Raw genomic sequence first — 16,803 nt, 5'->3', positions numbered from 1 at the left:
TAATAAGAAAAGGGTCCAATTGCAAATTATACCGTGGACCAGGGTTCAAAACGGTGTCGTTATGTGTAAAGTAGTTCTATTTGTGTAAAATAATATTAATTTTCATTTTATATACACTGCAGTTTTTTTTTTCAACACAACTACAATTTCATTTCGATATAACTACAGCTTCATTTGACATTATACATTCAAATATGTGAAACTGGTATTCAGTTTCATTTTATATACACTATAATTTCATTACAACACAACTACAATATCATTTCGATATATACCTACAGTTTCATTGAACAATATACACTCAATTCAAATATGTGAAACTATTATTCAGTTTCATTTTATATATATACACTGCAGTTTGCTTTCAACACAACAACTGTAGTTTCATTTCGATATAACTACAGTTTCATTTGATAATATAAAAACAGATGTGAGGTAGTATCATTTGAGATAAACTGTAATTTCATTTACGGGTTCATTAAAATATGATGGCAACCGTTTCTTTACTTAGAGAAACCGTGCTGTTTTTGGACCATGGTCCACGATATAACGACTGAACTTGGATGGGAGTTCTTCGCCAATAATGTAAAATAAGAAGAGTGTACTAGAATATTAATAAGAAAGTATCAATTAAGGAACACTACATTGTAGTCTAGTGGCATCCGATTGCACCCACATGAGAAGAGGTGAATTTGAGCCTCAATGGTGGCCATATGGGCTATATTGAGCTACCATTGCAGGCATTAATTATTGCTCAGTTTTCATTTGCTTGGTTGGATGTGAGTAGCGTCAGGTCGGGATGGACACCTAATAAATTCAATTTCCACGCATTTCACGACATGAAAATCTTGCATTATATTACCCATCTTTATCATCAAAACATTAGAAATATACTATACATCCGTGGTTCATTCAATTCAGCCAAAATGAGAGACCGCTGCCATGTTCTTCTGGTGATATTTCCGGGGCAAGGCCAAATCAATCCATGTTTACAGTTTGCTAAGCGCCTTGTCAACTTGGGGGTTAAAGTCACCTTATCAACCACTCTCTACGTTATCAACCGCATCTCTAATCACCCGGAGATACCGGGCATAGATTTCGCCCCCTTTTCCGATGGTTACGACGACGGCTACTACAAACTCACTCCAGATGCCTACGGCGACGCGTATAATTCCTTGAAGACCAGAGGGTCCGAATACGTGGCCACCCTTGTCAAGGCCAAGGCGGCGGACGGCGCTCCGTTTACCGGAATTATTTACACTACACTTATGCCATGGGTTGGGGAAGTTGCCCGGAGTCTTGAAGTTCCGGACACGCTGCTTTGGATTCAACCCGCCACGGTTTTAGACATCTATTACTGTTATTTCACTGATTGCCAGGATTTGTTCAAGAGTTGTGGTGAGAATGGAGTGGTTCAGATTCCTGGGTTGCCTGCCCTGGGTCCCACTGATTTCCCTTCTTATATGTTCTCCAAGACAGCAACAAATAATGTTTTGGATTGGGCTATTCAGTCCATGAAAGATCAGATTGATCTGATTAACAGTGAGGAGAATCCCAAAATTCTAGTCAACACTTTTGATGACTTGGAGGTTGATGCTTTGAGGGCTATAAAGAAGATGACACTGATTGGGATTGGCCCTTTGGTTCCTTCTGCGTATTTGGATGGGAAAGATCCTTCTGATACCTCGTTTGGAGGTGATTTGCGTGAGAAGTCCGATGATTATATTGAATGGTTGGACTCTCAGCCTAAGGGCTCTGTGATTTACGTAGCATTTGGTAGCTACTCTGATCTCCCATCCACAATGGTGGATCAGATTGCTGAAGCACTTGTGGAAAGTAAGATGCCATTTTTGTGGGTGCTTAGAGAGACGGCCAACGGGGAAAAGCCAGAAGGAAAGTTGAGGTGTAAGGAGGAATTGGAGAAGCAAGGGAAGATAGTGCGTTGGTGTGGGCAAGTCGAGGTTCTGCAACACCCGTCTATAGGGTGTTTCTTAACACACTGTGGATGGAATTCGACAATAGAAAGTTTGGTGTTCGGGATGCCTGTTGTGGCATGCCCGCTGTGGAGTGACCAATGTTGCAATGCTAAGTTAGTTCAAGATGTTTGGAAAACAGGGGCGAGAGTGAAAGCCAATGAGGACGGCATTGTTGAAGCTAGTGAGCTCAAGAGATGCATAGAATTTGTAATGGGAGAGGAAGGAGCTGAGCTGAGAAAGAATGCTGAGAAATGGAGAGATTTAGCAAGAAGTAGCATGAAAGAATGTGGATCTTCCTATTTGAATCTCAAGGCTTATGTGCATGAAGTGCTTCTTAATTAATTCCAGTTCCTAGCTTAGTTTCAAAACAAAATTACTCCGTATTACCAATTTCTTGCTTTTTTTGGGTTGAATTTTGATCTGTTCCGTCATCTATCTAGGCAAATTTCTGTCATGGTACACATTTGTCAAGCCATCATGAAATTCACTGTCCTAAAATGAAAAATTCAAATCATCTTATAAGTAACTAGTGGTCGAGTCAGAACAGAAAATAAGTAGTCTAAGATGACGCAAATATAATATTCGAAACACATAACTCAATAACACTAATTTTTTTTTGTCACAGTATCATAATTATTTTCAAAATTAAACTAAACTACACTTACCACTATGCCGAAAGCTATAACTCATAACAAATGCATTACTTTATTTCCTTATATATCGCTATCACATTTTCAAGAAGTTGAGTATTGGATTTGACCATTCACCAAATAATTTCATTGCCACCAATTGTTGGACATAGCCTTTTACCAGCCTCCACTTAACATGATGATTTGTGAATATTGTTGATAAATCTTATCTTCTTATATTCTTATATATCTATATATAATAACATTATCCTCCTTCTAAAGTTTCCCGCCCAAAATTAGTGGCATTTTGGTAAATATATTATTTTATTTATTAATTAATTAATTAATTTCTTAATCTATTAATTATTAATTTATTATGGTTGGTGATTGAATAATTGGATTTATTAATTAATTAAAATGTTAAAAAGGTAATATAATATGGTAATATTAATTGGTGATTGAATAATTGATGATTGGATTTATTAATTAATTAAAATGTTAAAAATGTAATATAATATGGTAATATTAATTGGTGATTGAATAATTGATGATATAATTGGTGTGATATATTTGGTGATATATATGTAATAGTATAAATACAATGAATATGTGATATTAATAAATACATTAATAATTATAAATGTTATTAATAATTTTTTAATAACATAACATAATTATATATGTGATTTCATTTTTTGGATTGAAAAAGTTACTTGAATTATTTTTTACCCAATATTTTATTAACTGATTTTTTTTATTAACTGATTTAAAATGTGATAAATGTTAAAATCCTTTTATATTCATTTGTTATTATAAATTGACCAATTTGATTGTGATTTAACCAAATAAAATAACAATACATAGTAAAAGATTTTGTGAACAAAAAGTAAAATGTGTAGCATTACTTTTTGATCTGACAATCATGCATCATTTTATTTGATTTCAGAGTGTTTAACGCCTGAAGTTATTACATATTATTTGGTTTTTAGTAATAATATAATAATTAATAAAAAAATTAAGTCCATTAAATATGTGTATATAATAAGAAGAAGAAATCATACCCTAATTAAATATGTGTATATAATAAGAAGAAGAAATCATACCCTATATATCTATATAACTGCAAATCAATGAAGAAATCATACCCTATATATCTATATAACTGCAAATCAATATATAATTATATATGTACGTTAGGAAATTAGGAATTATTATAATTATATAATTAGGAAAACTATAACGGATGTATATATTTATGTATATAGTTAATATTTAAATATCTATAAGGAAATTATTATACTTTCCTTTTGAATTAGTCTTTTTCCTCATATAAATACAACCAATTTATCCGTAGCTTCCCTCATCATTTCTTTCTCCAAATCAGTAGGGCTTCTCCACCCTGTATCTTCCCTATCATTTTTTATTTTTTATTTTTTTGCATCAGTATAATTCTATTTTCGTTGCCTCATCAATCAAACGATCAAAAGCTTCCAAATCTCACCAGTAATAGTAGAAGACAATGCAGAGCGCTTAGATTCATCTCTTTACGTTATTTCCGTATGAATTTTCTACATTTTTCTAACTATATTCCCCTGTACTTCAATATTTTTTTGCAGTTTATATCACTTGGTATGAGCTTGAAGATACTTAAGGAGACTCTGCTTCAACAAAAGGTAATTGAGGAGGAAGATGCTTGGTAACAGAACCCTAATGATTTAGTTTATGGAAGAGCATAGAGATGCGATCGAGGATGATGACGACGGTGATTTTGATAATTTTGTAGGGTTTTATTTAACTCATAGTCAGTATGTTGACTTCGAGGTTTGTATATTCCATTCAAGTTTCTATATTTTTCTTATACAAAGCTATAATTGTAAATTTATATTAGGCAATTATATTAATATAATTAATTATTAAGGCAAGTATAATTTATTTTGTACTGTGGACACATTATTTTTAATAATTTCAATTTAATAATATTATATCTTATTTATTATATATTATTAGTACAAAATAAATCATGCATGCCTTAATAATTAATTATAATATTATTGCCTAATAATTATTTATTGTAATTCTCTTCACATTTTTCATTGTAATATTATTGACACAAAATAAATTATACTTACTTTAATATATAAATATTTTTTAATTTAATTTCTTAATATTTATTAATGGTAATTATTCTGGTAATTTTTCACTTTTTTCATGTAACTATTATGGTAATTTTATGGTAATATATTTCAAAATTGTGGCAATTTCATTAATTATTATGCTAAGTTATTGTAATATATTTTAATATTTGAAGAGAAAAAAATATTATAATTGATATATTTAATGAAATTATTATGGTATTGCCATAATATTTGATAATTATAATTATTATAATTAACTTCATTGAGAAATATAATATTTCTTCCGTGGAAATATTTTTGGCAGAATCCTCACCAATATCAATCAATTAAAATTCTTAAAATTTAAATGCTAATTTTTTAATTTCTAAATGTAAATTTTTAATTATAAATCTATCAATATAAATCTATACTATATATAAAAGTAAAATCCTCCTATTTCATTCTCCCGCCCAAACTTTTGCAATCAATTAATTAAATATTTTATTGGTCAAATAATTAATAAAGCTTATTTGGTAAGAAAATGTAAAATGAAAATTAACTAATATCTATTAATTGATAATATTGTTTCTATATTCAAGTATCAATACTATTAATAAAAGTAAAATCATTCCATTCAACTTTCCCGCACAAACTAATATTATTATTAATTAATTAGTAAAAAATTAATAAAGTTTAATTGGTTACAAAATTTTATTTCCCAAATTCCGAGAATAATTAAACCATTATAATTGTGAGAATTATGGAAACAAATTTTGCGTAATTTTATAAGAAAAATATTTTATTAATTATTATTTACACCAATAATAATAATTCAAATACTTATCTATACTTCTATATCTATACTACTATTAATAAAAATAAAATCATATTTTTGAAATTTCTGTCCAAACAATAGTAAATATAAAATGGAAAAGAAAACTGACTAATTCGCCAAGGGACTAGGAATGTTTGATGGCTTAGTTGATGTTTCTCAGATAGTTCAGTGGCTTATTTGTACTTTAATTTGAAGTTAACCTGTTAAAAATTTTAATTGCTCTTTTTTACGGGTTTAGTGACTTAGTTCTCTTTTTTACCAAGTTCAGTGGCTTATTTGGGTGTTATTTGACGATGGCCTAATTGTTGTTTCCCAAAAGTACGATGGCTTATTTGTACTTTATCACAACTTTAAATTATTTAAACTTTAAAAAAAAATAATTAAACATGTGTTGTTAGAATTTTTTTAATAATAATTACAATTAATAATAATAATTAAACGCGATATGGTGAAAATAACTGTACTTAAGGTATGTATAAAAGTATAATTGCACATATATTAGTGTAATTGACTAATAATAATTGCCTAATAATTATTATGGTAATTAAGCTAAACATGTCATTGAATTTATTTTTATACTCCGTAATAATTATAATTAAATTATTTTTCATTTTTCCCATATTTATTTTAGTAATAATATAATTACATAAGTCATATTACATATCAATATTTTTAAAATAATTGTAGATAAACAAGTCATATATTATTTAATTAATTGAGTAATACTTTTGCACTAATCTTATAATCAAATAAATGCACACGTTCAATGTTATATATATTTTTTATCTAAATATATAATAAAAAATTTATCTGTGCATCGCACGGGTAATTGGACAATTATTTGCTTTAATTCAAGTAACGAAAACATATAAAAGAAAAAATAATCGATCCAACAAATTTCATCAATTGCGCTATATAATATTCGATGTTATAATTTATATAATTGTATATTGATTCAAATATTCTTAAAATATTATAACGAATACATTCCGTGCAACGCACGAGCGAAAATACTAGTATATAATAAAGCCAAATCAAAATGGTCACAAAATTTTGGCTCCAATTCCTATCCATTCAAACCTATGCCATTTTGGTATTCTATAGTTTAGGTCGTTGCACTATATTGAATTCAAGCTGTTCACACCAATTGTTAAATCTGCCGACGACACAACATTCATTTGAAATTATTATGGGATAAAGTACAAATAAGCCACCGAACTATTTAGTAAACGGCAATTAAGCCATCGAACTTAAAAAAACCTCCAAATAAGCCATTGAACCCGGTAAAAAAGAGCAATTATCTTTTTTCATAGGTTACCTTCCAGTTTTTGCTGACTGGATTGCCACATATTCATTGTATTTTATTTTTTATTCTTATTATAATCTACCTGGATGATTTGTAATCAAATTATCAAATTAAATATTCCAGCCCTAAAATTTCTCTCCTCTTCGCTGATCTTCCTATTCTTTCTCTCCTCCTTCGCAAATCGCGACTTCCGATTCTTTCTCTCCTCCTTCGCAAATTGCAAATTTCGATTCTTTCTCTCCTCCTTCGCAACATCCGATTCTTTCTCTCCTCCTTCGCAACTTTCGATTCTTCCGATTCTGGTTGTATTTGAATATCAATTTCACTCCAGACAAGCGCTACCATTGACTCGTTGAACCTGTGCGAACGGTGAGGAGAAGGCGGTGTCCAAGTATGTATTTCCAACCATGGGTTTTTGAATACAAATATATGTGCGGTGAATGGCTGCGTTTTGAATGGGTCCTCTGTGTAAGTTTGGTTGGAGACGTTTTCGATTGTTGTGGTCCTGCCTACTGTTTTTAATATGTATTAGTTGTGTTTTAGTGTTCAGGTTGTGCCGACAAAAAAATGTAGTATGTAGTGAAAGTTAGTGTACAGTTGTTGTCTACTTATTTGGGTTAAAGCATTGCTTCATACATTAAGATAATTTAATTTTTTCTTGCTTTTCAATGGTCCAGAATCTGCGTTTTCAGCCATAGCTTTTGAGATTATTGTACTGGATATTCTAAGATTATTTAATTTTTTAATGTTTTCAGAATGTATGACATTGTTGATTTAAGAATTCATCATGGGGGTAATTTTGCAAGAGATCCAAGACTAATGTATATAAATGGAGAGGTTAAAGAAGTAATAGTTGACGCTGATATGATTTGTGTGCCTCACCTAATGAAGTTCATTGCACATAACCGATATGGAAAAATAGAAAGTCAACAACAGAAGGACAATTTCATGAACAACTTAAAGCTTTAGAAAGGAGAGGTAAAGAGGCTAAAGTTGATCTAGAGCGATATCCTCCTAAATTTTGGTGCAAAGCGTATTTTAGGACCATAGTGAAATGTGACATTATAGATAACAACCTTTGTGAGGCATTCAATGGAACATTGGTGAAGGCAAGATGCAAGCCAATTATTCCCATGCTTGAAGACATTCGAGTAGGTGCTATGAGAAGGGTTGCAAGAAAGATGAAATCTATTGACACTTGGAAAGGTAGATATGGACCATTTATAATGAAGAAAGTGACTCAAAATAACAAGGAAAGCATTGGATGGAAGGTTAGTTATTTCTAATGTTTATTCATTAATATGAAATGAAATGATGTTATCTTAAATTGGAATGATAATTTTTCTTGCTAGGTTGATTTTAATGGAGATGATGGATATGAGATTAAGAAAGGATGACATCAGTTCAAAGTCAAGCTTGAAAGTAGGACATGTTCCTGTAGAGCATGGGATTTGAGTGGTATACCTTGTGCTCATGCTATATGTGCGATCTTTGCAAAAAAAACTGACATTTATAATTATCTGGAATTACAGGTCACTAACATGTCACATGTTTATGTACCTACTTGGTACTTTAAAAAGTTTGAGAGCCTAATTGACTTTAAAGATAAAGTTTGATTGCCTATTTGACACATTTTATGCAAAAAAATGACATTTACATTTACCTGGTATTACAGGTCACAAACAGGTAATTATGTCTTTATGAACTAAATTGACATGTTTATGTACATAATTAAAACTTTATATAGTTTGATGGCCTAATTGTGTTTACAGATAAAGTTTGATGGCCTAATTGATACATTTTATGCAAAAAAAGTGACATTTATATTTACCTGGTATTACAGGTCAGTAACAGGTAATTATGTCTTTATGAACTAAATTGACATGTTTATGTACCTAATTGCAACTTTATAAAGTTTGAGGGCCTAATTGACTTTATAGATAAAGTTTGATGGCCTATTTGATACATTTTATGCAAAAAAAAAATGACATTTATATTTACTGGGTATTACAGGTCACCAACAAGAAATTATGCCTTGATGACTAAATTGACATTTTATGTATCTAATTGCAACTTTAAAAAGTTTAAGGACCTAATTGACTTTATAGATACAGTTTGATGGTCTATTTGATATATTTTATGCAAAAAAAAAAAGTGACATTTATATTTACCTGGTATTACAAGTCACTAAAATGTGACATTTTTATGTACCTACTTGCAACTTTAAAAAGTTTGAGAGCCTAATTGACTTTAAAGGTAAAGTTTGATTGTTTATTTGACATATTTTATGCAAAAAAGTAACAATTATATTTTCCTAGTATTACAGGTCACTAACAGATATTATGTTTTTATGAACTAAATTGACATGTTTAAGACCTAATTGCAACTTTATAAAGTTTAAGGACATAATTGACTTTACATAGCCAGAAGATTCGACTAAGTAGGAAAGGTCGAGTTATGCGGTGTTCCATTTGTAGACAAGAAGGACATAATAGACCAAAGTGTCCTTTGGGGAATTTGAGTGGTATACCTTGATGTAGATTAAGTGTTTACTGTGAATTTCATTTTAAGTAAAATACTTTCTTTTAGTATTAATGTAAAATACTTTCTTTTAATATGAATTTCATTTTAAGTGTTTACTTACCGCTTCAAAAATTTTCACAAATGAAAGATTTTCATCCATTAAAGCTAGGATGATTTGCACAAGATGATTTGCACACCTTTAATTTAAGGTAGATGGAAAATAGCAAAATAACGTGAAGGAGAGGATTAAGGTAGATGGAAAATAGCAAAATAACGTGAAGGAGAGGAAGATCAGATCAAAAGTTGCGATTAAAGGGGAGAAGGAGAGGAAGATCAGATCAAAAGTTGCGATTAAAGGGGAAAAATTTTAGGGCAGGAATGCAAAAGTTGCGATTAAAGGGGAAAAATTTTAGGGCAGGAATGGTTAATTTGATAATTTGATTACAAATAATCCATGTAGATTATAATAAGAATACAAAATAAAATAAAATGAATATGTGGCAATCCAGTCAGCAAAACTGGAAGGTAACCTGTGAAAAATGGTAATTGCTCTTTTTTACCGGGTTCAATGGCTTATTTGGAGGTTTTTTGAGTTCGATGGCTTAATTATCGTTTCCCAAATAGTTCGGTGGCTTATTTGTACTTTATCCCAATTATTATTAGTGATTGGCGAATACACACATCCGCATCATTTTTTACCCTATCTTGCGTGTTCATTCTAAAAAAAACACTAATAACAAAAAGTTGGTACTTTAATTTAGATCCGATCTCAAAAAAAAAACCTTTTCAGTAACATTTTTTGCGGAGAATACCCACAGTACCACCATGTAATTACGCCTGATTGCATATTCAATCTTGAATAAAATTAATAACGAATATTTATTTATATACAAATTCTAAAATAATGTACTATAAATAGTGGTCTAATCAGATATTATACTCCACAAACGAAAGGTTTTAAAAATTCCCTATCAATACCTCATTGCCCCTCAAGTTAGCCCTCTCCACACAAGGATAGCAATCATAGTCTAGCTAGTTGGTCAAAACTTACGAAATCTCTAAAATGTGTGGAGGGACAACAAGCAAGAGGTGTCTTCCATGAGCAAGAGGTATATGCATTTAAATACAGTAAATAAATTACAGTAGATAATATAGTACTCAAAAAAATACAATAGTTCTAAAGTTTTGTAGAGTCAATAGTAAGTGTAAAATATTATTAATTTAAATTGAACAGTTAAAATACTATTAGTAAAATACTACTACTGCAATTTCTTCTACTTTGTTTAGCTAGAGAAGTTAAAATATCAAGTTTTTATGATACTACTCAAGTACTCTTCAATGAAGAGTACCCCGAGTACATTGATTTTAGAAAAAGGTACATTATTGTTGTTGGTTTTATCTCGCACGGCCGGAATGGTCGAACAGCGAGCCAACACCACTGGAAAATTAACTAACTCTATCGGAAAGAATAGAGTAACATTTCGGCCCTCTTTCGATTGCTTGGTCGCATTGAATACAATGAGTTGCTTGCGAGTTATACTAGATTGCTTCTTGAGTGGCTTGCCTTTCTCCAGGCTTTACACCCCTATTTATACAAGTTATGAGGTATCTCTCCCTTAAGAAACTACTAAATTATGGTAGACATTCTTTTCTTATTACATTTTAGGCACTTTCCTAATCTATCTGACTTTCTTTCCATGTCTCTTGCCTTAGCTTCCACCGCCAAACTCTTTAGGAAACTTCCATATCCACTTGCCTGGCCTCTTCCTTCTCATGCCGCCTTCCTTGCACCACCCTTCACGCACCGCCTTTCTTGCCACAACCCTTACACCAGGTCAGTCCGGGCCGACCCACACTGTCCGCGCGTTCCTGCCCCGACCTCTTCTCCATGGTAATTAATCGCTTCGATGTTATGTTCAATCACTCTTTCTTTAGCTGCCTTGTCACCTAAGGAACCATCTAGCACCTTATTTTCATTATCAAACTCATCCTTGAAACGTGTCCTCCAGCAATCCGTCGAATGACCCCAACTGGTCGACCGATCACTGACCGATCGACCTCTACCGTACCCCGTCACCTTTCCTTCCTCCATGCCTCCTCCTCTTCTTTACAGGTCGTTTCTTTTGTCCATGCCGAGCTTTCATTCTCGAGCCTTATTCTATCCCCATCAATTGTAAAAATATGTTTTATCTAACAATAAAAATATGTTTTACCTTGATTGTGCTACAATTCTTGCAAGACTCACGGGGGTAACAAAAAACTTACACCTAATAATGATTTGCATGATTTAATACTTTTGGCAGTAAAACCGTTGTTATTGTTGTTATTGTTGTTGTTATTATTATTATTGTTATTATTGTTATTATTTGTTTTTATCTCTTTCAGCTTTCAACAGGTTGATTGCCAACATGTTTCAATATTTTAAAGTTTTTTTTTTCATATGTAACAATAAATATGAAATCGAAAACCTAAACAGTTTCTAGATCGGAAGAAACTTAGTGGCCATGAAGAAATTAACATCTTCCACAATCATTTGCAAGAAGAAGAAAATCAGTTCAAGTAATGAACATAAATAGGAGTAAAAGTTGAGATTATTTTTTTGGAGTCCAAGTAGTACTTTTGAATAAGAAAAGGATGGACCAGAATATTAATAAGAAAAAGGTCCACACTTAGGTGAGAGTTCTTCGCCAATAATGTAAAATAAGAAAAGGCTGGGTAGGTGCACCTGAATATATATATTAATAAGAAAAGGGTCCACACCGGTGAGAGTTCATCTCCAATAATGTAAAATAGGAAACGGGTGCACTAGAATATTAATAAGAGAAGGGTCCGCACTTAGAGGTAGGAATTCTTCGCCAATAATGTAAAATTAAAAAAGAGTGCACTTGAATATTAATAAGAAAAGAGTCCACACATAGGTGGAGTTTGTCGGTGCACCAAAATATTAGTAATAAGAAAATGGTCCACACTTAGGTCGAGTTTCTTCGCGAATAATGCAAAATTTAAAAAAAAAAAAATGAACTAGAATATTAATAAGAAAAGGGTCCACACTTAAGTGGGATTGTGGGAGTTATTCGTCAATAATGTAAAATAAGAAAATGGTGCACCACAATACTTTTTTTAGTACTACTCTACTTTCTCAACCTACTGAAGCAAAAGGAGTCAATACTTGACTCACTGGGGCTTAAACCCATGACCTCCAATTTGAAATAGTCACATCGTGTCATTAGACTACAAGGTCATTGGCGGGTGGAAGTTCTTCAATTCACAAATAATGTAAAATAAAAAATGGGTGCCCCAGTATATTAATAAGAAAAGGATGCCCCAGAATATTAATAAGAAAAATGGTCCACATTTTGGTGGATTCTTCGCCAATAATGTAAAATAAGAAAATGGTGCGCTTGAATATTAACAAGAAAAGAGTTCTTGGATGACCATACTTTGGTGAGAGTTCTTCGATAATAATGTAAAAGATATAATACTGTATAACCTTGGTCCTATTTGGTAATTGGTTGTTAACTTATTGGGTTAGAAGGTATGACTAGTTGATAACATTAGTTGATTGTGAAAAAGGTGGTTGGTAAATTAGTTGTTAGCTGATAACTATTTGATATAATTTCTTTTCTCTAAAAGCTAATTTAAAAAATTGTTTTGAGCAACTTTTTGAATTTTAGTATTTTAACGTTACAAAAAGTTGATTAACTAAACACTTATATTGATTTTTAAGCAAATTAAATAGCTAATAGTGATTAAATAAATCAAAATTTACTGATTTAACTATTTTACTAAACAGGCTCCTCTGTTTTTATTTTTGTACGCATTTATTCTCTTTGTTTGAGCTGTTGAGCTACCATTGCATGCAGGCATTAATTATTGCTCATTTTTCATTTGCTTGGTTGGATGTGAGTAGCGTCAGGTCGGGACACCTAATATAAACTGACTTTGCACGCATTTCACGATATGTTAGTCTTGCACTATATTACTATGTGGTTCATTCAATTCAGAGAGCGAGCCGTAGTTATATCGTGAACCGCGGTCCACAATGTATTGTGGATCAATGTTACAAAACGATGTCGTTTTAGTAAGTGAGAGAAACGGTTCCTTAAATCTTCGTAACTGATACTACAATTCATCTCAAATGATACTACAGTTGTGTTGTGGAATTGAGAGTAGGATGCCATTTTTGTGGGTGCTTAGAGAGACGACCAACGGCGAAAAGCCAGAAGGAAAGTTGAGGTGCAAGGAGGAATTGGAGAAGCAAGGGAAGATAGTGCGTTGGTGTAGGCAAGTTTAGATTCTGCAGCACCCGTCTATAGGGTGTTTCTTAACTCATTGCGGATGGAATTTGACAATAGAAAGTTTGGTGTTCGGGATGCCTGTTGTGGCATGCCCACTGTTGAGTGACCAATGTTGCAACGCTAAGCTGGTTCAAGATGTTTGGAAAACGGGGACTAGAGTGAAAGCCAATGAGGACGGCATTTTTGAAGCTCGTGAGCTCAAAAAATGCATAGAATGTGGAATGGGAGAGCGAGGTGCTGAGCTGAGCAAGAATGCTAAGAAATGGAGAGATTTAGCAAGAAGTACCATGAAAGAATGTGGATCTTCTTATTTAAATCTCAAGGCTTGAAGTGCTTCTTAATTAATTCCAGTTCCTAGCTTAGTTTCAAAACAAAATTAGTCCGTAGTACCAATTTCTAGCTTATTTTTTGGCTGAATTTTGATCTGATCCATCATCTATCTAGGCAAATTTCTGTCATTATGGTACACATTTGTCAAGCCATCATGAAATTCACTGTCCCAAAATGAAAAATTCAAATCATGTGATAAATAACTAGTGGTTGACTCAGAAAATAAAATAAGTAGTCTAAAATGAAAGCAAATATAATATTCAAAACACATAACTCCATAATACTATTTTTTTTTTGTCACAGTATCATAAAAGCTATAACTCACAGCGAATGCGCTACATTATTTCTTTATATACGGTTACCACATTTTCAAGAAGTTGAGTGTTGAATTTGACCATTCACAGAATAATTTCATAGCCACCAAGTGTTATACTTGCCTTTTACCGGCCTCCACCCAACATGATGATTTGTGAATATTGTTGATAAATATTATCTTCTTATCTTCTTATATATAATAAAGCCAAATGGTGCACCACAATACTTTTTTTTTGGGTACTACTCTACTTTCTCAACTTACTGAAGCACAAGAATTTAATACTGTTCTCACTGAGGGCTTAAACCCATGATCTCCAATTTGAGAGAATCACTCCGTGCTACTAGAATACAAGGTCATTGGCAGGTGGAATTTCTTCAATTCACAATTAATATAAAATAAGAAAAGGGTGCCCCAGTATATTAATATGAAAAGAATGTCCCAAAATATTAATAAGAAAAATGGTCCACATTTTTGTGGGGGTTTTTCGCCAATAATGTAAAATAAGAAAAGTGTGCACTAAAATATTAGTAATAAGAAAATGGTCCATAGTTAGGTGGAGTTTTCTTTGCAAATAATGCAAAATAAAAAAAATGGTGCACCAAAATATTAATAAGAAAAGGGTCCACACTTAAGTGGGAGTTCTTCGTCAATAATGTAAAATAAGAAAATGGTGCACCACAATAATTTTTTTTTTAGTACTACTCTACTTACTGAAACACAAGAAGTTAATATTGTCCTCACTGAGGCTTAAACCAATGACCTCCAATTTGAGAGTCACTTCATACCACTAGACTATAAGGTCATTGGTAGGTGGAAGTTCTTCAATTCGCAATTAATATAAAACAAGAAAAGCGTACGGTAGCCCGGTATATTAATAAGAAAAGAATGTCCCAAAATATGAATAAGAAAAATGGTCCACATTTTGGTGGGGGTTCTTCGCCAATAATGTAAAATAAGAAAAGGGTGCACCAAAATATTAGTAATAAGAAAATTATCTACACTTAGGCGGAGTTTTCTTCGCAAATAATGCAAAATAAAAAAAATGGTGCACCAGAATATTAATAAGAAAAGGGTCCACACACTTAAGTGGGAGTTCTTCGTCAATAATGTAAAATGAGAAAATGGTGCACCACAATACTATTTTTTTAGTACTACTCTACTTTCTCAACTTACTGAAACACAAGGGGTTAATACTGTCCTCACTGAAGCTTAAACCAATGACCTCCAATTTGAGAGAGTCACTTCATGCCACTAGACTACAAGGTCATTGGTAGGTGGAAGTTCTTCAATTCACAATTAATATAAAACAAGAAAAGGGTATAGTGCCCCAGTATATTAATAAGAAAAGAATGTCCCAAAATATTAATAAGAAAAATGGTCCACATTTTTGTAGGGGTTCTTCGTCAATAATGTAAAATAAGAAAAGGGTGCACTAAAATATTAGTAATAAGAAAATGATCCACACTTGGGCGGAGTTTTCTTCGCAAATAATGCAAAATAAAAAAATGGTGCACCAGAATATTCATAAGAAAAGGGTCCACACTTAAGTGGGTGATGCGAATCTGGTTGCACCGATCTGTTCTTCACACTATAATTTAAAAAGGATTTTAAAATGATTTATTCGGTTGGGTGAGTTTGATTTGGAAGGTTTAATTTAGGTTGGGTAAGGGTTGTTTTTGGATTTTAATGTATAACGGTTTGCCACGTTCGGCTGTAGAACGATAAAAACCGCCGGGGATGACGCCACAAGGATGGTAATTTTCTTGATAAGTCAGGTTTGCCATGATCCACGCATCACGGCCGAACTCATTCCGAGTTCCAGAAAACACTCAGTTTTCTATCTCAAAAATCCTGTATCTCAATATATTTTATTTGGCATGCAATGACCTTAAATAGGCATTTACAAATAGATTACAGCCACTTGAATGAGATAGTTATTAAGAATAAGATAAACTAATCCTAACCAACAAACTAAGATAAACATTAATAATAATATAATTCTAACAAATTAAATCTAAAATAATTTAAAATAATCATCCTAATTAGTTAATAATTCTAAAATATTCTAATAGCCTATATTGATTCCCGTGCCCACAACAGTGGGAGTTCTTCGTCAATAATGTAAAATAAGAAAATGGTGCACCACAATACTTTTCTTTTTAGTACTACTCTACTTTCTCAACTTACTGAAGCACAAGGAGTTAATACTGTCCTCATTGAAGCTTAAACTAATGACCTCCAATTTGAGAAAGTCACTTCATACCACTAGACTACAAGGTCATTGGTAGGTGGAAGTTCTTCAATTCGCAATTAATATAAAACAAGAAAAAGGTATGGTGCCCCAGTATATTAATAAGAAAAGAATGTCCCAAAATATTAATAAGAAAAATGGTCCACATTTTTGTGGGAGTTATTCGCCAATAATGTAAAATAAGAAAAAGGTGCACCAAAATATTAGTAATAAGAAAATGGTCCA

The 16,803-nt window shown here is 32.1% G+C and overlaps 1 protein-coding gene across 1 annotated transcript; it reads left to right on the top strand.

Annotated features, from left to right (window-relative positions):
• The first annotated feature begins 713 nt into the window (after positions 1-713).
• Positions 714-2,435, top strand: LOC116015807 (UDP-glycosyltransferase 75C1-like). Its single transcript, XM_031255975.1, has one exon. The coding sequence runs from the start codon at positions 714-716 to the stop codon at positions 2,316-2,318; it is 1,605 nt and encodes a 534-aa protein (XP_031111835.1). The 3' UTR covers positions 2,319-2,435.
• Positions 2,436-16,803: the final 14,368 nt, after the last annotated feature.

The sequence above is a fragment of the Ipomoea triloba genome, chromosome 4, assembly GCF_003576645.1.
Source record: "Ipomoea triloba cultivar NCNSP0323 chromosome 4, ASM357664v1".
Lineage (NCBI taxonomy): Eukaryota > Viridiplantae > Streptophyta > Magnoliopsida > Solanales > Convolvulaceae > Ipomoea > Ipomoea triloba.
The sequence above is the reverse complement of the archived record's forward strand: the minus strand, read 5'-3'. Positions and strand labels throughout refer to the sequence as shown.

Bases quoted from the DNA above. Each gene is read 5' to 3' on its own strand.
- LOC116015807 (XM_031255975.1), top strand. From the start codon at position 714: ATGGGCTATATTGAGCTACCATTGCAGGCATTAATTATTGCTCAGTTT.